The following is a 22,392-nucleotide window of genomic DNA, read 5'->3' as shown; positions in this document are numbered from 1 at the left end:
CTAGGTTCCCAAGAGTGTGTTAATATTTGCAGGGAGTTTCCCCACAGAGAAAGGTTTGACAACTGTTGTTTTTCGAATTCCATTCTTAGCACTAGGCTGTGAAATAGTTCTTGTGTGCTGCAGCAGGGTCTGATTACTGTTTTTTTAATTGTACTGTCACTTCACAATAAGTCTATTGTCTGGAAACAGTATGAAAGGAGTTTTCCATGCCATTGTTCAGAGAGATTTGAAAGGAATATCAGTGATTCAATGGGGAGCTTTTGGAGGAATAGTTTCTTGATCATTCTTCTACAAGACCTTGACTGCTGTGTGGTCACAATGTATTACGTGGTACTGCCCTGGATATTCAATTGTACTGTGTTTTACATGATGGTTGAAGTAGGTTTGCATCACGTTGTGACCCTTGTTTGCAACCTTGGTAAAAATGCTGTTATTATGATGTCCCCACTTTTAAAAGTAAACAAAGAAATCTCTTTATGTGACATTTGCAGAAAATTTCAAGTCCCTGGATAACATGGCCAGAGTTTGGACCCTTTCATGCCCTAAAAGAGATCAAATTTATGGGTTCAAATAATTCACTCTTCCATTGTGTGTGTGTCTATTCTCCAAAGGCATGGTCATTTTAAGTTAAACACCCGTAATTTATTTTCTTTGGGTTCAATGTTACTGAGAGTCTAAATTTAGTCTTTCGTTGTGGATCAAGCAGTACCAAATGGGTACAAATCCAATCCGCAACTCTACAGGAACCCAGTTTTCACAGAAGAACAGTATTTGCCATTGACACACCTCCTAGTAACTAATCAAAGGTAGTACTGGTGAGAGCAGCCTGCCCACATAATGTCTTTGGGAATGAGAGATCATAGAATGGTCACAGCATAGGAGGAGGACAGGCATCCCGTTGAGCATCTGCAGGCAAACTCCAGCCAGTCCAACATCCCCACCTTCCCCACATAGCCCTGCAATTTGTTCCCGTCATGTACTTATCTATTCCCTTTTGAAAGGCTTGATTGTATCTCCTTCTAGGATCCTTTCAGGCAATGCATTCCCGATTATGACCATTCATTGCCAATGGTAGTTTTTCTTCATGTCACCTTTTGTCAATTACCTTAAATTTGTGTCCTCTGATTCTCAACCCTTCTAGCAAGAGGAATAGTTTCTCTCCATCTACTCTGTCTCATCCCTTCTTGATTTTGAACATGTGTATCCAATCTTCTCTCAACCTTCTCTGCTCTAAGGAGAACAACTCCAGCTTTTACAATCTACCCACTTAACTAAAGTCCCTCATCCTTGGAACCATTCTCATAAATCTCTCCCCCAGCCTCTCTAAGGTCTTCATGTTCTTATGGAGCTGAAAATTGGACACAATACTCCAGTTGTGGCCAATCTAGTGTTTTATAAAGGTTGATCAGGTGTGTGGACCAGCAAGAGGAAAGAGAATAGAAGATACATACCAATAATAGGTACCTACAATCAAAGATAAGTACACCAATTGAGCAAAGTGCAGTGTTGATTATTATTGCACAGAAACTGGGTCACAATATTTGGTACAATGTGATAACCAAAGTCAATTTTCTCTACCTTTGTTCTGATTATTTTCCATGACATTTTGCTCTCGTATTCGGAATTGGGAAAATATTTGGTCCTGTCTTGCACATGTTGGTATTCGAAGATTTATCATACAGGTTTAAGACATATTGTTTAAACTAACATTGTTCCTAAGTCGTCTACCCTTCCAAAATTCTCTGAAGGTTAAAAAGTAAACTTCATCCAAGTCCTGCCTTACATAAATAATATTCCTTTGTTGAGTGGTGCACTCGTTCTGCATTCTGTCTCTGTCGGTAACTTTCAGCCAGATGACTACGATTGATGAATGCAGTTCATGTTAATGACATTCTGTGGCATTAACTCAAATAGTAACTATTCATGAATAGTCGATGCTAAATCTTACTTCCACTTTAACTTCGTTACTACGCAGTACCCTTGCAAAATTACATTTGTGGTGATTAACTTTGGAGGCTTGGCACAGGTGGGGTTGGGACGTCGGGGGGGGATGTGCGGTGGGGGGAGGTAGCTGACATTTTTTCAGTTTGATTCCTGTAGGTGATGAGAACGTTTCTGGATATTGAGTCAAACTCAACTGGCTTCAGTCACATTCCAGTGTGAGCATGGGTTTAACTGTAGTTTAATCAGTAGTTGAGGTTTGATTTCTTGTGTGTTTTTATTTTGAACCTTTTATTTAAATAGTTTTCCACCTGTTGACTATAGATGGAAGTTGCTATTGGCATGCTCCTACTTGCCCCCTTTCAAGAACGCCAACCATAAGGAATTGATCACAGCAGCTTCGGTTGCCAATATCCCATGACCTGATTTCTTCTTTCTCTCCCTTTGTTGTCTTTGTAAAGACAAAACTGATTAAAAGTTGCCTCTATTACCCAGTGTATTAGTTTTCCCCAAAAGCTATGGCTGTTTCCCATATCCCATAAAATGTAATGAGATCCTCCTTGGTGACACAAAGCACCAATCCCAATAATGGAAGGGCGGGGGCAGAAGGATTTTGAGATCCTGGCATCAAAAAAAATCAGATTCACATGACTGCCCCCAAAAAAGAAGAGCTGACAACAGTAACCACTTTTGTACACATGAGTAAGTGCTAAGGATTTCCAAATTAACATAACATGTCATGGAAAGAGTGAGAGTGCTCCAAGGTGATCTCTATCATATGACTCTCCTTATTAGGTAGGTAGTTTGTTATTTGTTTCCTTGATGTGTGAATAATGTTAATCCCTTTGTTTGTTAACAAGTCATAGTGAGGTGATTTAAAATAGAATGGTAATTTCTCTTTGGAGGCCAGGCTTATTGAATGACGCTTGAGGCTGGCAAGACTTACACTGTCAGTTTTGTAGGATGTCTGTCTATAAACTGCAACATGTAACTGTGCTGCCAATTTTTCCTTTCCTTTATCTCCTGGTAATAGGGAGTGTCTGATTTGTATACAGTTCTATAATGAGGGTTATTTATGGTTGTTCTGTTTACTTTCATAGGTCATACAGAGAATATTCTACACAGTCAACAGATCCTGGTCTGGCAAGATAACTCTGACAGAGCTGAGGAAGAGCAATTTCCTGCAAGTATGTAAATCTTCCAGAGCCTACAGAAATATGTCAACATTTATCTCAATGTTTGTCAGACTGGGCAATAAGTGGCAGAGTTAATTAATAGTTAAAGATGCAGAATTCTACCAATGTACTTAAGGAATTCATGGTTAAGAAGACTTTCTTCCACAAGATACCTCCAATAACTTCAGCAAATTCTCTAAATTAAACAAGAAATGGCAATTTTACTACACCAGCTCCAATCCTTCCTTTGACTGGGTACAACTGGCCAATCAAGGACCCTACCACATTTATCCAAGTGAATGAGCAATATGACTTCTTAAAAGAAAATATATTCAAGAAGACAAAACCCCAATTGTAATTCCACTATTTCATTCTAATATTATCATTTACTAATTATACTTTGAAAATGCAATGGTTCCAACAACATATAGTTTTTTTTTCTCCATGTCTAGGTTTGTCATTTTGACCTTCCATCCTATTCGTAACTAGATATATAGGCCATGAAGAAAATGCTCCTCTGTATTAAGTTCCCTTTTGCTCCCTCTGAGTGGTTGCAATTAGAAATGTTATACAGCACTGTGCTCTCAAAGGCACTAGCTGCAGAAATCAGCATTGGACAAGCATCTTTATCATTCATATTAGAGTCATAGGGCTCAATTTTACCATTAGCATGCATTTAAATCGACTTAATGAATCGCGCGCCCAACTCTACCGCCAAATCCCACTTTACCGTCTTCTGGTCCGTTCCGGATCCGCGCTGTAAGTGACCTGCAGAATAAAAATCCGAAGCAGATTTCTATGCAGCAGGGGAACCTCCGAAGCCCATCCTTCACAGACCCCCCTGCTAACCACCCCAGCAGACTCCCCCCCCCCCGCCCCCCCGCCCCCCGGATCAGACCCCCCTGGGAGGCAGGCCCCCCCCAGGATCAGACCCCCCCCCCCCCCCAGCAGACCCCCGCTCCCCCCCCCCCCCAAGATCAGACCCCCCTGGGAGGCAGGCCCCCCTCGGCAGAGCACACCCCCAAGCTACCTCGATCGCTGGTCTCCCTCCACCATCCATCCGACCTGCAGACCTTCGAGAGCCTGCAGCACCTTCCTGGCCTTCCGCTGGAGGAGGGGGCGGGCTCAGATGGATCTCTGGTTGGGGTGGGGGAGGATGGGGGGGAGGGTGGACTTGGGAGAATCTTGCAAACTGAAAATAACGTAGCATCTTCTTGTGCTGCCTAATTATCTATGGGAAAGGTAATTAAACTACAGTGTCCTAGTGAGCAATTAGTGACCTGTATAATACATTTGTGATCTGTAACTGGATTGTTGATGTCCCTGTAGCCATGAGCCAGGTGCTCAAATGTTCAGAGTCATGTGGTGAACTTGGAAGAATTGTCCCCGTGGTGGAACTTGGTTGGAAATAAGATTCAAGGAGGTTACTAAATCTGTGAAATTAACCATAGTGAAAAGAAGTTTGTATTGGCAACTCTTCTCTCACATTCCATGGCAGATGTGCCCCTACTTATGAATGTGATTTGCATGGGCAACGTTGGGTGCAGCTAATCTGCCTCTGGAGCAGCCTTGGATCCTTTCTTTCATCTTGTTTTCATCTGAACATTGCACAGAATTAGAGGAATTCCCTTTGGAAGATAATGTCAAAATTATAATCGCAGGAACTAAAAACCTGACAGTTAAAAATTTGGGAAAATATTTCAAAATATATATCCCCCCATCCATATTTTGAAATATTTTCCCAAATTTTTGACTGTCAGGTTTTTAGTTCCTGCGATTATAATTTTGACATTATCTTCCAAAGGGAATTCCTCTAATTCTGTGCAATGTTCAGATGAAAACAAGATGAAAGAAAGGATCCAAGGCTGCTCCAGAGGCAGATTAGCTGCACCCAACGTTGCCCATGCAAATCACATTCATAAGTAGGGGCACATCTGCCATGGAATGTGAGAGAAGAGTTGCCAATACAAACTTCTTTTCACGATGGTTAATTTCACAGATTTAGTAATCTCCTTGAATCTTATTTCCAACCAAGTTCCACCACGGGGACAATTCTTCCAAGTTCACCACATGACTCTGAACATTTGAGCACCTGGCTCATGGTTACAGGGACATCAACAATCCAGTTACAGATCACAAATGTATTATACAGGTCACTAATTGCTCACTAGGACACTGTAGCTTAATTACCTTTCCCATAGATAATTAGGCAGCACAAAGAAGATGCTACATTATTTTCAATTTGCAAGATTCTCCCAAGTCCATCCCCCCCCCCCCCCCCCCCCATTCTCCCCCCCCCCCCCCCCCCCCCTCTCTGCTCTCTCTGCTGTTTTTATCTTTCGTGCCCTGGTGCGCTGCTTCATATTTTTTTTCGAACTGCGCATGTGCAGTTCAGAGCTCCGATCATTCCGGCAGCGCTAAGCCCCGCCCACTGCACGGATCGGACCGGAGCCGGCAAAAAGCGTATGGGCGCGCTGCAAAGAAGATTCCGGGCTCAGAGCTGCATTACGCCCGGATCCGGCCCTTAGACTCCAAATGGTAAAATCGGGCCCATAGTGTCATAGAGGTTTACAGCATGGAAACAAGCCCTTCAGCACAACTTGTCCATGCCACCCCTTTTTTTTTAACCCCTAAGTTAGTCCCAATTGCCCACGTCTGACCCATCTCCCTCTATACCCATCTTACCCATGTAACTGTCTTTGTAAAAGACAAAATTGTACCTGCCTCTACTACTACCTCTGGCAGCTCGTTCCAGACACTCACCACCCTCTGCGTGAACAAATTGTCCCTCTAGACCCTTTTATATCTCTCCCCTCTCACCTTAAACCTATGCCCTTTAGTTTTAGACTCCCCTACCTTTGGGAAAAGATATTGACTATCAAGCTGATCTATGCCCCTCATTATTTTATAGACCTCTATAATATCACCCCTCAGCTTCCTACGCTCCAGAGGAAAACGTCCCAGTCTATCCAGCCTCTCCTTATAACTCAAATCATCAAGTCCCGGTAGCATCCTAGTAAATCTTTTCTGCACTCTTTCTAGTTTAATAATATCCTTTCTAAAATAGGCCTTGCCAATTTCTTGTGCAACTTCAACAAGACGTCCCAACTCCTGTATTCAATGTTCTGATCAATGAAACCAAGCATGCCGAATGCCTTCTTCACCACTCTGTCCACCTCTGACAACTTTCAAGGAGCTATGAACCTGTACCCCTAGATCTCTTTGTTCTATAACTCTCCCCAATGCCCTACCATTACCTGAGTAAGTCCTGCCCTGGTTCGATCAACCAAAATGCATCACCTTGTATTTATCTAAATTAAATTCTATCTGCCATTCATCAGCCCACTGGCCCAATTGATCAGGATCCCGTTGCAGTCCGAGATAACCTTCTTCACTGTCTACTATGCCATCCACCACAGATGTGAGGCTCACTGGCCTGTAGTTCCCAGGCTTTTCCCTGCAGCCCTTCTAAATAAAGGCACATAATTTGCCACCCTCCAATCTTCAGGCACCTCACCTGTGACTATTGATGATTCAAATATGTTTGCTAGGGGACCCGCAATTTCCTTCCTAGGCCCCCACAGTGTCCTGGGACACTTCATCAGTCCCAGGTATTTATCTACCTTGATGCGCTTTAAGACTTCCAGCACCTCCTTCTCTGTTATATGTACACTCGTCAAGACATCACTGTTTATTTCCCCAAGTTCCCTAACATCCATACTTTTCTCAACAGTAAATACAGATGAGAAATATTCATTTAGGATCTCACCCATCTTTTGTGGATCAACACGCACATAGATGACCTTGTTGATCTTTAAGAGGTCCTACTCCCTCCCTAGTTACTCTTTTGCCCTTTATGTATTTGTAGAAGCTCTTTGGATTCTCCTTTGCATTATCTGCCAAAACAATCTCGTGTCTCCTTTTTGCCCTCCTGATTTCTCTCTTGACTCTATTCCTATAATCTCTATACTCTTCAAGGAATCTACTTGATCCCAGTTGTCTATGCATGTCATGTGCCTCCTTCGTTTTCTTGACCAAGTCCTCAATATCCCGAGTCATCCAGCGCTCCTTACTTCTATCAGTCTTGCCCTTCACTCTAAGAGGAATGTGCTTACCCTGAATCCTGGTTAACACACTTTTGAAAGCCTCCCACTTACCTGACGTCCTTTTGCCTTCCCACAGACCCCCAACGAGCTGTTGAAAGTTCCTGCCTGATACCATCAAAATTGGCCTTGCCCCAATTTAGAATTTTAACTTTTGGGCCAGACCTATCATTCTCCATAGCTATCTTAAAACTAATGAAATTATGGTCACTGGTCCCAAAGTGACTCCTCACTAACACTTCTGTCACCTGCCCTTCCTTATTTCCCAAGAGGAGGTTATATTCGTGTGGGATTATTGAGTTCAAAGACCTTGCAGCAGTCTATCAATTCAAATTCTATTTGAAAACATGCTGGGTGAGATTCTGCAGGAACAGGGCATCTCAGAGCAAGTCCCATTCGTCAGATTTGTTCATCAAGGTATTGGTTTTAAAATGTTTTGCCCCCGAACCTGCTGGACATACGAGCTGATGACAAGAGGATGAATGATTACTGCAGGCAGAATCTGATCAGCATGGGGAGATGGCTTTGAAGGCAAGAGGACAGGGATTTTCAGAAACTCTTGCATCAAGGTTCCAGAGGTGGGTGGCTAATTATCAGCAATTAAGCACTCAGTTAATAGCAAATTGGTTATGCTGATGGAATCTTGGTACCAGAGGACGAGTCGCCCACTGGGGCGGATGCCCATCAGATTCCTGGAGACAGTCTCCTGGTGGCAGGTCAGCACACCCCCTACCCGGCTCCCCCAATTCCTCCTTCCCTACCCCTTTGTCCATCCCTCTTCCCCCAACCCCTCCCCCAGCTCCCCTCACCTTCCCCACTCCCTCTCCAGTTTCCCCTCTCCTGTTCTCTCTACCCTCCCTCCATTGATAAGAGGCCTACTAAAACATACTGCAGAAGGTAAGAGCTCAGTGTGTTGGGGATGATAAATATGTGTACAAATGTATGGCATAGATAGAGGATTGGCTATCTAATAGGAATCAGAGACAAGAAAATGGGTAATTTTCTGGTTGGCAAACTGTAACTAGTGCAGTGCCAAAGGGATCAGTACTGGGGCCTCAACTATTTATGATATATATTAATGACTTGGATGAAGGGACGAACTGTAATGTAGCCAAATTTGCTGATGCTACAAAGTAGAGATGCAATTTGTGAGGAAGACACAAAGCGGTGACTGGAAGAGCTATATGCCCCCACCAACCCGCCCCCTCCATCCTGGTAGCAAAATCAGTGTGAAGCCAACCTGCTCCATGCCAACCCTACCAGCAACCAAGATGCACTGCAGGCGAGCTAAACAAGGGCCCCTCTCAGGGTAGGAAGTCCCACCCACAGGAATTGCTGGCCAAATAGGTTGGCCAGCAGCTCTATCAGTCTTGGCAGTGCCAAGGGGGTATTAATGGGCACTGCTAGGACTGCAACAGGGAACAAGAAGGAGCAATGGATCCTTGGAAATAGACAAGTCTGGGATCTTGGTTGAGGAGGGTTTAGGCAGGTTAGGAAGGGGAGCAGGGATGTGGTGGGTTTAAGGCAGACGGGAAGGAAAGAGGGTTCAATCTTAGGAGGGCTGCCCCCTATCCACAAAGAGCAGCCCCAAAGAAAGAATAACCTCACCCCCCTATTTCCTTCCCACCCTTTCTAAAAAAACAAAAATCAGAGGGCCCGATTTTACCATTTTGATTCTAAGTGCTGAATCTGGGCGCAATTCAGATCCAACTTGGAAATCTGGTCTCGGGCGCCCCCATATGCACTTAGCCTGAAAAAAAATCACGGTTCTGAATTGCGCCTGCTCTGGTCAGAGCTTTGAACCGCGCATGCGCAGTGAAAAAAAATTTGAAAAACGCGCCTCTGCCACATCGCTCCCGGGCCACAAGAAGTGGATAAAGCGGCCCAGGAGCGATGGGCCCCACATACATCGCTCCACCCCCACATCATAACTGCCCCCCTTATCCACCCATCCTCACCGCCACCCAGACCAATCGCGACCCCCTGCCCCTTTCCCCACACCGATCGCTCGCAGAGTGGCAGCGGACCCCCCACCAGAGAGCGATCTGGCCTTCCCCCCCCCCCCCCCCCCACCAGACAACAATCGGACCTTCCTCTCCCCCCCACCACCCCTCACCACCACCAAAGAAAAAGAAAGATCTGACTTCCCTCCTCCCTCTCCCCCCCCGCCCCCGCCACCCCACCAGAGACACATCTGACCCGCCTCCTCCTCCCTCCCCCCCACCACCGATCTGAGTTAGAGAGCCGTTGGAAGCTCTGAACGTACCTCTTCAGAAGATGGAGCGCCCGAAACAGACCTTTGCCGAGCATGTCTGTTTCGCGTCGAATCTGGACGGGCGAACGCGATGGTAAAGGGGGAAATGCTGGTAAAGTCGGGCGGGCAGCCCATTAATTCAATTTAAATGCATGCAAATGCATTTGGGCATTTTGGCCGTTTTGGGCGCGATTCAGATTGTGGCCATTTTCGGGCCTTGGTAAAGTGGGCATCTGCATGGACACAGGTGCGGATCGTGTTAATGGCCTCACGCCCGACTTTACACACGTGACACAATGGTAAAATCGGACCCAGAGAATCATAGAATTCCTACAGTACAGAAAAAAACCATTCAGCCAATCGAGTCTGCGCCCACCCTCTGGCAGAGCATCTTTCCTTGGCCTACCTCCCTCTCTATCTCCATAATCCCACACATTTCTCCCTCTAACGTACACATCTTGGGACACTAAGGGGCAGTTTACCATGGCCAATCCACCTAACCCGCACATCTTTGGACTGTGGGAGGAAACCGGAACACCTGGAGGAAACCCACGCAGATACAGAGAGAAAGTGCAAACTCCACACTGACAAATCACCCAAGGCTGGAATTGAACCCTGGTCCTGGCACTGTGAGGCAGCAATGCTAACCACTATGCCACTGTACCGCCCAAAAAATTGGGCGACCCACTCCTGTCCAACTGCCAAAAGTTTTCTGGTGTGTGTAGCATATTATCAGGGTTAGTTGGCTTGGTAACAATTGATAACCTACTAAAATATGGCAGGTGGTCTGCCAATTTCAGCAGGGGGGTATCGAACAGTTGGCAGGGGGACTGACAGTCGAGAGGAGGGCCGACAGTCAGCTGAGGCTGAGGGGGAGCAGTGGTGCCGGGTTGGGTTAGATTTCCCCTGGGGCAGGGTTAGTCCATTGCTAGGGGGAGTCATGTGGAGGGGATTGTCCGATGTGGGGGTGTCAGTAGATTTGGAGATTTCTGAGGGCAGGGGTAGTTGGTGGGGAGGGGGTGGGGGTCCCACGGGGCTCAGCATGGATTTGTACAATAGTGGCCCAGAAGTCAGAAGTTGTTTTAATTCTCCAAAATGTTTCTGGATAACCGTTGATGTAACGCTGTCGGAACCTCCCGATGTTTGTGATTTGAGTGGCATTTTTGGATGGTTCCCAGTGCAAGGCAATTGCCCCTTGGATGTTTGCACTTCCTGGGCAATTGCCACGTAATCCTTACCTGGGAACATTTCCCGACACATCTTTGGAGTGTCCTATGTACAGTCTTGATCTCCTTAAGGAACGATATACTTGCATTGGAAGCAAGTCAGAAAAGATTGACTAGGCTAATTGCTGGGATTCAGGGCTTGTCTTATGAGGAAAGGTTGAGCAGGTTGAGTGTGTACCTTTGAAGAAGAATGATAAATAATCTTACTAAAATGTAAAAGATTCTGAGGGGGCTTGACAGGGAAGATGCTGGGAGATTATTTTCCCTCGTGGGAGAATTTAGAATGGGTGGAGATTTAACCTGAGGATCACCACACCTAAGGCGATGGACAAGGTTGAGAAGGCAGGTCTTCATAAATAACCTCAGCCTGTATAGATATTGAACCCGTGCTGTTAGCATCTCTTTGCATCACGAACCAGCTGTCCAACTGACTCTCATTGGTCGAAAGAGAGCTTCACCAAATAAAAATTTTTCCTTTTGGTCTTAGTGCTTCTTAATATGTGTCAGGAAGCCAGTCATTAATTTGGGTTTTTTTTAGTCTTTCATGGGCTGTGGCTTTCATTCACAATGTCAATATTTGTTACCTGTCCCTAATTGCCCTTGAACTAAATGGCTTGCTAGGCCATTGCAGAGGGCAGTTAAGAGGCAACCACATTGCTGTGGGTCTGGAGTCATATCTAGGCCAAACCAGGTAAGGACGTCAGATTTCCTCCCCGAAAGGACATAATGAACTGGATGGGTTTTTATGACTATCAATGATAGCTTCATTAATAAAGGCCAGTGATAGAAAATTGAAGGTAGCTAGCTTGTCTGTCCTATAAAAATTGGGAAGCAAGAGAAGAAGGAAATAATTTTCATACATATTCACCATATGAGAATAGATTCAGAATAAGTTGTCTACCAACACACCAATAGGGGGAGACGGTGGTGTACTAGTCATGTCACTAGACTAGTAATCCAGGTGTTCAGGCTAAATTTTCTGGGACCTGGATTCAAAGCCCACCATGGCAGGTGATGGAACTTAAATTTAACCCATTAATAAAAATTGAAATTGAAAACTAGTCTCAGTGATGGCAACCATACAACTATCATTAATTGTCTTAAAAAACCCATCGGGTTCATAATGGCCTTTTGGGAAGGAAATCTGCCATTCTTAGGTCTGGCCTACATGTGACTCCAGCAATGTGATTGACTCTTAACTGGTCTCTAAAATGGCCATTTAGTTCAAGAGCAGTTAGGGAAGGGCAACAAATGCCAGCCTTGCCGGCGATGCTCACATGCCATGAAAGAATAAAATCACCCCAGATTAAAGAGTAGTGCAAAACCTCCGTGATGTCCAGCAACACTTGATGGGGAACAGTGTGTTTTGAGTGAGTGACATATAACTTTGAGCAGGCCTAGAAGTTTTAGGGCTACCTTTAGTCTGACAAAATCCTACAATGGTTGAAGTAGTGATGGTGTAATATCCCATGATGTGTCTGTTAATAACGGATGTTTCTGCTCCTTTCTAACACCTCATCACTCTTTGATTTCCCTTAGACCCTCGTCCTCCTGGAGGAAGAGGATGATATAAACCAAATTACAGACTACTTCTCCTATGAGCATTTCTATGTTATTTACTGTAAGTTCTGGGAACTAGACACTGACCATGACCTCTTCATTGACCAGAAGGACTTGGCCAGACACAATGACCATGGTGAGTAACTTTACAAATTTCACATCAGTGTGACTTAAGCGATGTACACTTTAATTTCCTGATAATAACATTATGTTTCCTTTTGAAGACTTTAACTTATTGATTTAATTGTTGCAGCCTCCATTATATTTCCAATGCTTTGACTCGCCTTCTCTCTGCTCCAAGTATGGAGACAGTGAGTTATACTCAAAATAAGTCTCTTCCTCGATTCAACCACTCCCCCCCCCCCCCCCCCCCCCATCACCCCTGAGGCTCCCATGCCCCACTTGAAGATTTACTCACCGCATCTAGAGTTTTCTTCCAACCCCTTCCTGTAAACAATGACCCTCAGAGTTGTGAGCTTTTCTTGCAGCCTTGTCGGTCGGGATCCAGCTCCCTTCCCCCCCCCCCCCCCCCCCGCCTGCTCCCCTCAGTCTTTCGTCTGCCTTCCATTGTTCATCTTCTCCATCCACTTCCTGCCCCTCTGGCTGCCAGTGTGAGCCCTCACCCTACCCTCTGCCCTGCCCTCCCCCTCCACTGCCAGGACCTTTGAACCTGTTAGCTGAGGGTGAGCGGATGAATCAGCTGCAACCCATCAGGAGGGTCAGAGGGGAACTTTCCTTGCACAATTTGGGAGGTTCCAAGCGCAGGTTCTGGCATCATTCTGGTCAGTGGGACAAGCACCATCAGAGCTGCCCGACACCGCAAAATGGGAGAATTCCTCCCATTATTTCTCATTCCCAGTTTTATTGCATTTGAACTTTAACAAGAAGCAGATAATCAATTCTCCCAAAAGTGCTGAATTGGCAAGAAAACTGGTCTAAATCCCGACAGTGTTTTCAGTTCAACTTCAGACTCAAACCTCCCCACTCTGTGCACTGCAGAGGTCACAATCATGAATATTATTAAAAACCGGGGGGTCGGGGCCTATTCACACGGGAGGCTGACAGTTCTGGAACTCTGCACATGCGCAGTGTCCCGATCTGTCAGTCTCCCGATCGCTGGCCAGCCTGGGGCCCCCACAGCGCTGCCGCTTCAGCCCCCTCCAGGCCCGATGGCGGCCCCCACAAGCATTCCTGGGCCAGCCCCAACCACACTTCCATCCAGGAGTGCCCCGATGTCCAGCCCCCCGCACCCAACAGTGGCGATCCACCCCCTGATCGCTGGCCTCCCTCCAGCTCCAACCTGCAGAGTGGCAGCGGGACCCCCCATCCCCACTGATCGTACCCTAGGCCTTTCCCACAATATTCCCCACCCCCTTGGCACTGCCCAACAGTGCCAAGGTGCCCCCAGGCATGGGCGCTTTGCCCCTTGGGCAGTGCTGGTGGCACAGGCTGGCACTGCCAGGGTGCCCATGCCTAGGGGGCACAACCCCCCCCCCCAGCTGTCTGACTCATTGGCGGGCCCCGATTGCCCCCCCCTTCATTCCGGCAGGGACTCCTACTAGTCCCCCGAATGTGGAGAGCTACTGTAAATCCTGGCGGGGTGGGAGATGCTATCGGGCCTGGCAAATTCCGTGCCAAGCCCAATAATCACATTTAAAATACATTTTTAAAAGATTAAAATCACTTGCCTCTCTTCCCACCAGTTTCCAGCACAGTCCCGACTGCGCCTGTTCTCCAGCTGTGGGAGACGTTCCTGATGTATGTGCGAATCCCATGAAGTGGCCGACACGCGATTCTCCCATTCCGACATGCCAAACAATGTGCGTGTCGGGATGGGAGAATCGCCCCCTACAGTTCTGATTCATGGGCTGTCTCACATAAATCTCACATTGAATCTTGATGTTGCAGCATCAAGATTAACAGTTTGGACTCATTTTATTTTGTCTTTCAGCAGAGCTCCACAGTGAACACTTTGCCCAAATATTGTGAGCGTTCTTGCCTTCTCTTCTTTCTTCTTTGTTATCAGGTGCTACCTGAAGAGACCAGACAGATTTTCCAGCAGCTTTCTATCAATTTTCTTCTTTTATCCGATAGTCTCTGTTTAATCATTATGCCACAATGTTCGATGTGATGTGGTAAAAGGACTGAAGAGTGTCTCACTAAGATAAAAAGAAAACATTGTTAATAATATAACGTCCCATCAGATTGCTATCATGGATGGGCTTACGTTACAAATGTATATGGCCAGGGTTTTCCAGTTCTGCCGAAGGTGACCCCCCCCATGCGGTCCATGGCAGCACGGCCGACAAGCAACACAATTGGCCATTGACTACAGCGGGACTGGAAGATCATGCCTGCAGTCAATGGTCAGTCGCCTCTGCCGCCAGAGAACCCGACCGTGAGGGGAGAGGATGTTAGATCCCACATGGTCCCTTTCTTGCATCTGGACAAGATTTGTAATGCAGACGTGAATATTCTGTAGCCTTTCTCTTCCAACTCCCAACGCACCACAGGATAGTGTTCATTGGCAGAAGCTGTTGCGATGCAAAGCTTTTCAATCCCTCAGTCTGGGTACAGGCCCTCAGCGTTTAATATCCATCTTCACTTTCAGAGTCATGTTTGGAATATCAGATGTTCTACTTTTGCTTCATATCTTTCTCCACAGCCATTTCAAATAGAATTATTGAAAGGATATTCTCTGGAGCAGTCACAAGGTACGTCAAACATCTTCACTTTTTATAACTGAAAATGTTTTCTATAAAATTGATTTAGACATGTCTCGGGTGAAGCGATACTTTATGTATTGCGTACAGATTCGGGACGTGATTTTCCAGGTCTTTTTGATGTAGGTGCAAATCCATTATGGCCGCAAAGTCTCGCAAGAGGGCCATAATGGGATTTCATAGAATCCCTACAGTACATACGGATGCCATTCGGCCCATCGAGTCTGTACTGATCACAATCCCACAAAGGCCCTATTCCCGTAATCCCACACATTTACCCTGCTAATCCCCCCGACACTAGGATCAATTTGCGCCAGAAATCCTAGAATGAGATCTTCCCTGCCCCCACTGGCAACTTCATCGTTCATGCCCACCGTGAACCTGATTACCTTCAATCTGTATGGATTTAACTCCGTACCATCCAGTAATGTCAGATGTTCCCCCACCCACCAGTTTCACCCCCTGCCCCCCCCCACCCCCTGCCAGCTGGAATGACATCACACCGGTGGGAATTACTACTGCCAGAAAGACCATGCTGGGGATGCGGAGGCCAGTGTATCCCTCAAGTGGTCAGGAACATGGCTGGCACCAAAGTGGTACTGCCAGGGTGCTGGGCCAGGGGATGGGGCCAGGTATAGGGTGATGATGAAGGGGAGATTGCTGGCAATAATGGGTTGGGGTTAAAGTTTGCTGGCGATAATAGATGGAGAGGGCGGGGGGGTTGAGGTTAGGGAGATTGCCGGCGATAATGGATTTGGTTGGGAGAGAGATTGCTGGCGATAATTGGTGGAGGGGCTTGATTGTCCCAATGTCGGTTGCAGGTGCTAGTGGGAAGGGAGGGAGGGGGGTGAGGCGGGGGGTGAGGCGGGGGGGGGGGCAGGAAGGGGAGGGGGATGGGGGGCAGGGGGAGGTGGCGGTGCACAAACGGGTCTGCCTCTTAATTTTGAGGTTAGGAAGGGCGCTGCGAAGCCACCTGGCCAGTGTCATTAGGCCTTGCTCTTCAAGAATGACGGCAGAAAACACCCCCCGCTTTTTCTTTGATAAAGATCTGGGAAAAAAATCTGGCTGTTTTTCTGGGGAGAAACACGTCAGTTTCAATATAACCTGACACTTCACCATTTTTGGGGAAAATTCCACCCAAGATTGACATACTTGTAGGAAACTCCTCCCTCTATGAAGGCAAACAGTAACCCTTTATTTACCTAAGGAAGGGTATGCTCGTCTTGGAGGCAGTGCAACAAAGGTTCACTGGACTGATTGTGCAGATGAAGGGTTTGTCCTATAAGAGAGATTGAGGTAGACTGGTACTATATTCCCTGCAATTTAGAAGAATGAGAAGTCATCTCATTAATGGATATAAACTCATAAAGGGCATGGTAGAATAAATGCAGAGAGGAAGTTTCCCCTGGCGGAGCTTCTAGAACTAGGAGGTCAGTCTCAAAATAAGTGGTCGGTCTTTTAGGACAGAGCTGGGATGAAATTTCTTCACTCAAATGGTTGTGAATTTTTGGAATTCTTTACCCCACAGGGTTGTCCTGGCGTTAAACATATTCGAGACAGAGATTGATAGTTTTTTTGGATCCAACAGGAATTAAGGGATGTGGGGATAATGGAGGAAGGTGAAAATGTGGTAATAGCTCAGTCATGATTGTGTAGAATGGCATGACTAGCGGTCTGAATGGCCTACTTGTGCTCCTATTTCTTATGTGCTTATTTCAGCAAAGGCATTAACCCATTTAAAATAATAGACAAAGAATTTTCACACAAATACATTTAGAACATATACACTAACCTCACATAATGCAGTTTCATCACTTTACGTGAGGGCTTTAAAAAATAAAGGCTCAGTGCGTGTTGTGCAGGGGGCTTCTGTGCGCTAGGTGCAACCCTGACGTCATTGTTACAGTGACAAAGGAAATCAAATCATACCACTGTGTCCCACTTACAGTAATGGGTTTCATCACTGCTCCAGTTACAAATAGAAATGAGAAATGTTGATGACACAGGAAGAGGCCTAATTTGTCTGGCAGTCACTATGTCCACACAAGGCAGTGATATGTCTCTGGCCGCAGCCACTATGGGGGCAGTGCATGTGAGGCTGCTGGCTAGTGATGAACCATGGCCTTCAATTGGCTTTGCACTGGAGAATATTCGTATTTTTGTTCAGCCCACCTGGCATGTGTAATTTGTAAAAGAATTTGGAAAACACTTTCTGCTCTGATCTGGTAAATGCAAAACTTCCATTTTCAGGGGCAACTGTGTGCAGAAAGAAGGTCGGATGAGCTATGCTGATTTTGTCTGGTTTCTGCTTTCCGAAGAAGATAAGAAGAATCCCACCAGGTAATTTTTCTAATGAGATTATGAATGGTAATTCCACTTCCTCTGTCACTGTATATGTACAGCCCATGAACCCCCTGTTCTGCAGCATAATCTAAATACCCCTGTCAACACTAAAAAGCTGCAATCCTGCAAAACCCACTCTTCCTTCTTCTAGATCTGTCTTCACCATACACCAGGTGAGAGGACAGGTAAGCTGTACATAGCTGGGTACTGTTGTAATGCCCCACTGCTTGGCTCTTTTGTCAGTTTTCCCTTTCTATACCTCATCTCCCCAACACTGTGCTAAAATTGAGTACTCATTAAGAGAAACTTGTGTGCAAACCAGTGAGTCACCGTCCTTTGTGAAATACGAATTAAATTGGAATTTAATACTAGCAGAAAAGTCAAAGAGTACCATTCTCTCTTTCTTTATTCTTTCTCAAAATGTGGGCACCTTGGGCGATGATTTAATTGCCCTTCCCTATTTCCCCGATTTGAGAGATCTGGGCGGTTTAACAGATTTATTCATTAAGATGTTAAATCCCTAGGAAGCAGCAGTAAAGAAGATGCATAGCATGCCATATTATACTGCTAATTCAGTTGAGGATAAGTCAGAAGATATCGCTCCAAAACTGTACAGTGCCACGGTCAAAATGCAGCTTGAGTACTGTCACCAACACAGTAGAGAAACATTCAATCCGAGGCAATGCAGAGAAAAACCACTACAATCGTAGGGCCACAATTTTTCCCACTATCAACCAAAGAAATGCAGTCAGCTGCTGATTGAAATTTTCCAAGTTGGGGAATTTGGGAGGTGGGAAGCTGGTAGAGAGAGAGAAAACAAGGAGAAAAGTGAGAAGGGAAGGTTTGAATATCAGGAAAATGTACATTGAAACACTTTCATTGAAGTCTCCCCTTAAGTGCCTGATCAATGGCCCATGTGGGAGAAAATTTCATCAGGGTAGCAGGGATGGCAATGTTTGTCATCAATAGATTGAAGGGTCCAGTCCAATTATCAGAAAAAAATTATAAAAACAGATGGCAAAAGTTTCTACAAATATATAAAACAAAAAAGAGGTGCTAAGGTAAACATTGGTCCTTTACAGGATGAGAAGGGGGATTTAATAATGGGAAATAAGGAAATGGCCAAGGCACTGAACAGGTATTTTGTGTTGGTCTTCACAGTGGAAGACACAAATAACGTGCCAAAAATTGATGATAAGAAGGCTATGACAGGTGAGGACCTAGAAACGATTATTATCACTAAAGAAGTAGTGTTGGGCAAGCTAATGGGGCTAAAGGTGACAAGTCTTCTGGCCCTGATGGAATGCATCCCAGGGTACTAAAAGAGATGGCGGGAGAAATAGCAAATGCACTAGTGGTAATTTACCAAAATTCGCTGGACTCTGGGACGGTTCCGGCATATTGCAAAACAGCAAATGTGACGCCACTGTTTAAAAAAGGAGGTAGACAAAAGGTGGGTAACTATAGGCCAGTTAGCTTAACTTCTGTACTGGGAGAAATGTTTGAATCTATCATCAAGAAAGAAAGAGCGAGACATGTGGATAGAAATTGTCCCAAGGCACTGAACAGGTATTTTGTGTTGGTCTTCACAGTGGAAGACACAAATAACGTGCAAAAAATTGATGATAAGAAGGCTATGGCAGGTGAGGACCTAGAAATGATTATTATCACTAAAGAAGTAGTGTTGGGCAAGCTAATGGGGCTAAAGGTGACAATGACACAGCATGGGTTCATAAAAAGCAGGTCATGTTTAACTAATTTAATGGAATTCTTTGAGGACATTACGAGCACAGTGGACAATGGGGAACCATGGATGTGGTGTATCTGGATTTCCAGAAGGCATTGGACAAGGTGCCGCACAAAAGGCTGCTGCATAAGATAACGGTGCACGGCATTATGGGTAATGTATTAGCATGGATAGCGAATTGGTTAACTAACAGAAAGCAGAGAATGGGGGTAAATGGGTGTTTTTCTGGTTGGCGATCAGTGACTAGTGGTGTGCCTCAGGGATCAGTGTTGGGACTGCAATTATTTACAATTTACATAGATGATTCGGGGTTGGGGACCTAGTGTGTGTCAAAGTTCGCAGATGACACTCAGGTGAGTGGCAGAGCAAAGTGTGCAGAGGACACTGAAAGTCTACAAAGGGATATAGATAGTTTAAGTGAGTGGGCAAGGGTCTGGCAGATGGAGTACAATGTTGGTAAATGTGAGGTCATCAATTTTGATAGGAATAACAGCAAAATGGATGATTATTTAAATAGTAAAAAATTGCAGCATGCTGCTGTGCAGAGGGACCTGGGTGTCCTTGTGCATGAATCACAAAAAGTTGATTTGCACGTGCAGCAGGTAATTAAGAAGGCAAATGGAATTTTGTCCTTCATTGCTAGAGGAATAGAGTTTAAAAACAGAGAGGTTATATTGCAGCTGTATAAAGTGCTGGTGAGGCCATACCTGGAGGATGTGAACACATTGGAGAGAGTGCAGAAGAGGCGTATAAGAATGTTTCCAGGGATAAGAAACATCAGCTATAAAGATCAATTGGAGAATTTGGGACTGTTCTCTTGGACAAGAGAAGGCTAAGAGGAAATTTGATAGAAGTGTTCAAAATCATGAGGGAGCTGGACAGATAGATAGGGAGAAACTGTTCCCGCTCATAAAAGGATCGAGAATGAGAGGGCACAGGATAAGTAAGCAAGGCAGTTGAGGATAACGTAAAGACAAAAACGAAGGCATACCGTATTGCAAAGACGAAAGAACAAAGAACAAAGAACAGTACAGCACAGGAAACAGGCCCTTCGGCCCTCCAAGCCTGTGCCGCTCCTTGGTCCAACTAGACCAATCGTTTGTATCCCTCCATTCCCAGGCTGCTCATGTGACTATCCAGGTAAGTCTTAAACGATGTCAGCGTGCCTGCCTCCACCACCCTACTTGGCAGCGCATTCCAGGCCCCCACCACCCTCTGTGTAAAAAACGTCCCTCTGATGTCTGAGTTATACTTCGCCCCTCTCAGCTTGAGCCCGTGACCCCTCGTGATCGTCACCTCCGACCTGGGAAAAAGCTTCCCACTGTTCACCCTATCTATACCCTTCATAATCTTGTATACCTCTATTAGATCTCCCCTCATTCTCCGTCTTTCCAAGGAGAACAACCCCAGTCTACCCAATCTCTCCTCATAGCTAAGACCCTCCATACCAGGCAACATCCTGGTAAACCTTCTCTGCACTCTCTCCAATGCCTCCACGTCCTTCTGGTAGTGCGGCGACCAGAACTGGACGCAGTACTCCAAATGCGGCCTAACCAGCGTTCTATACAGCTGCATCATCAGACTCCAGCTTTTATACTCTATACCCCGTCCTATAAAGGCAAGCATACCATATGCCTTCTTCACCACCTTCTCCACCTGTGTTGCCACCTTCAAGGATTTGTGGACTTGCACACCTAGGTCCCTCGGTGTTTCTATACTCCTGATGACTCTGCCATTTATTGCATAACTCCTCCCTACATTATTTCTTCCAAAATGCATCACTTCGCATTTATCCGGATTAAATTCCATCTGCCACCTCTCCGCCCAATTTTCCAGCCTATCTATATCCTGCTGTATTGCCCGACAATGCTCTTCGCTATCCGCAATTCCAGCCATCTTTGTGTCATCCGCAAACTTGCTGATTACACCAGTTACACCTTCTTCCAAATCATTTATATATACCACAAATAGCAGAGGTCCCAGTACAGAGCCCTGCGGAACACCACTGGTCACAGACCTCCAGCCGGAAAAAGACCCTTCGACCACTACCCTCTGTCTCCTATGGCCAAGCCAGTTCTCCACCCATCGAGCCACTTCTCCTTGTATCCCATGAGCCTTAACCTTCTTAACCAACCTGCCATGTGGGACTTTGTCAAATGCCTTACTGAAATCCATATAGACGACATCCACGGCCCTTCCTTCATCAACCGTTTTTGTCACTTCCTCAAAAAACTCCACCAAATTTGTAAGGCACGACCTCCCTCTTACAAAACCATGCTGTCTGTCACTAATGAGATTGTTCCGTTCTAAGTGCACATACATCCTGTCTCTAAGAATCCTCTCCAACAACTTCCCTACCACGGACGTCAAGCTCACCGGCCTATAATTTCCTGGGTTATCCCTGCTACCCTTCTTAAACAACGGGACCACATTCGCTATCCTCCAATCCTCAGGGATCTCACCCGTGTCCAAAGAAGCGACAAAGATTTCCGTCAGAGGCCCAGCAATTTCCTCTCTCGTCTCCCTGAGCAGTCGAGGATAGATGCCATCAGGCCCTGGGGCTTTGTCAGTTTTAATGTTCCCTAAAAAACCTAACACTTCCTCTCTCGTAATGGAGATTTTCTCTAACGGGTCAACACCTCCCTCCGAGACACTCCCGGTTAACACGTCCCTCTCCTTCGTGAATACCGATGCAAAGTATTCATTTAGGATCTCCCCTATTCCCTTGGGTTCTAAGCATAATTCCCCTCCTTTGTCCCTGAGAGGTCCGATTTTCTCCCTGACAACTCTTTTGTTCCTAACGTATGAATAGAATGCCTTAGGATTCTCCTTAATCCTGCCTGCCAAGAACATCTCGTGCCCTCTTTTTGCCCTTCTAACTCCCCGTTTGAGATCTTTCCTACTCTCTCTGTATTCCTCCAGAGCTCCATCTGTTTTCAGTGGCACACTGGAAGATCGGGAAACTTTTAAAGATCAACAAAGTGACACTAACAAAGTAATAAAAAGTGCATAGGTAAATTATGAAAGAAAACTAGCGCAAAATATAAAAACGGACAGCAAAAGCTTCTATAAGTATATAAAGAGGAAGAGAATAATTAAAGTGAATGTTGATCCCTTGGAAGATGAGACTTCCAAGTTAATAGTGGGAAAGCATAAATGGCTGAGACACTAAATCAATATTTTGCCTCAGTTTTCATGGTGGAAGACACGAGCACCATCCCAATGTTACAGAAAATGCAGAAGTTATAAAAAGGGAGGAACTTAGAACTATCATCAACACTAGAGAAAAAGTACCGAGCAAACTATTGGGATTGAAGGCA

General features: G+C 45.6%; 1 protein-coding gene across 4 annotated transcripts in view; it reads left to right on the top strand.

The window, feature by feature from the left end:
- ppp2r3a (protein phosphatase 2, regulatory subunit B'', alpha) overlaps positions 1-22,392 on the top strand; it is a 376,640-nt gene that overhangs the window by 331,000 nt on the left and 23,248 nt on the right. For all 4 annotated transcript variants that reach the window (XM_078209070.1, XM_078209069.1, XM_078209071.1 and 1 more), the window contains 4 exons: positions 3,042-3,128; positions 12,239-12,395; positions 14,925-14,973; positions 17,233-17,322. In XM_078209070.1, the coding sequence (XP_078065196.1) occupies positions 3,042-3,128; positions 12,239-12,395; positions 14,925-14,973; positions 17,233-17,322 (383 nt within the window). The remainder of the gene's footprint in view (positions 1-3,041; positions 3,129-12,238; positions 12,396-14,924; positions 14,974-17,232; positions 17,323-22,392) is intronic.

This window comes from Mustelus asterias, chromosome 3 (genome assembly GCF_964213995.1).
Source record: "Mustelus asterias chromosome 3, sMusAst1.hap1.1, whole genome shotgun sequence".
Taxonomy (NCBI): domain Eukaryota; kingdom Metazoa; phylum Chordata; class Chondrichthyes; order Carcharhiniformes; family Triakidae; genus Mustelus; species Mustelus asterias.
Note: the sequence above shows the minus strand (reverse complement) of the source record. Positions and strands in the feature narration are given on the sequence as shown.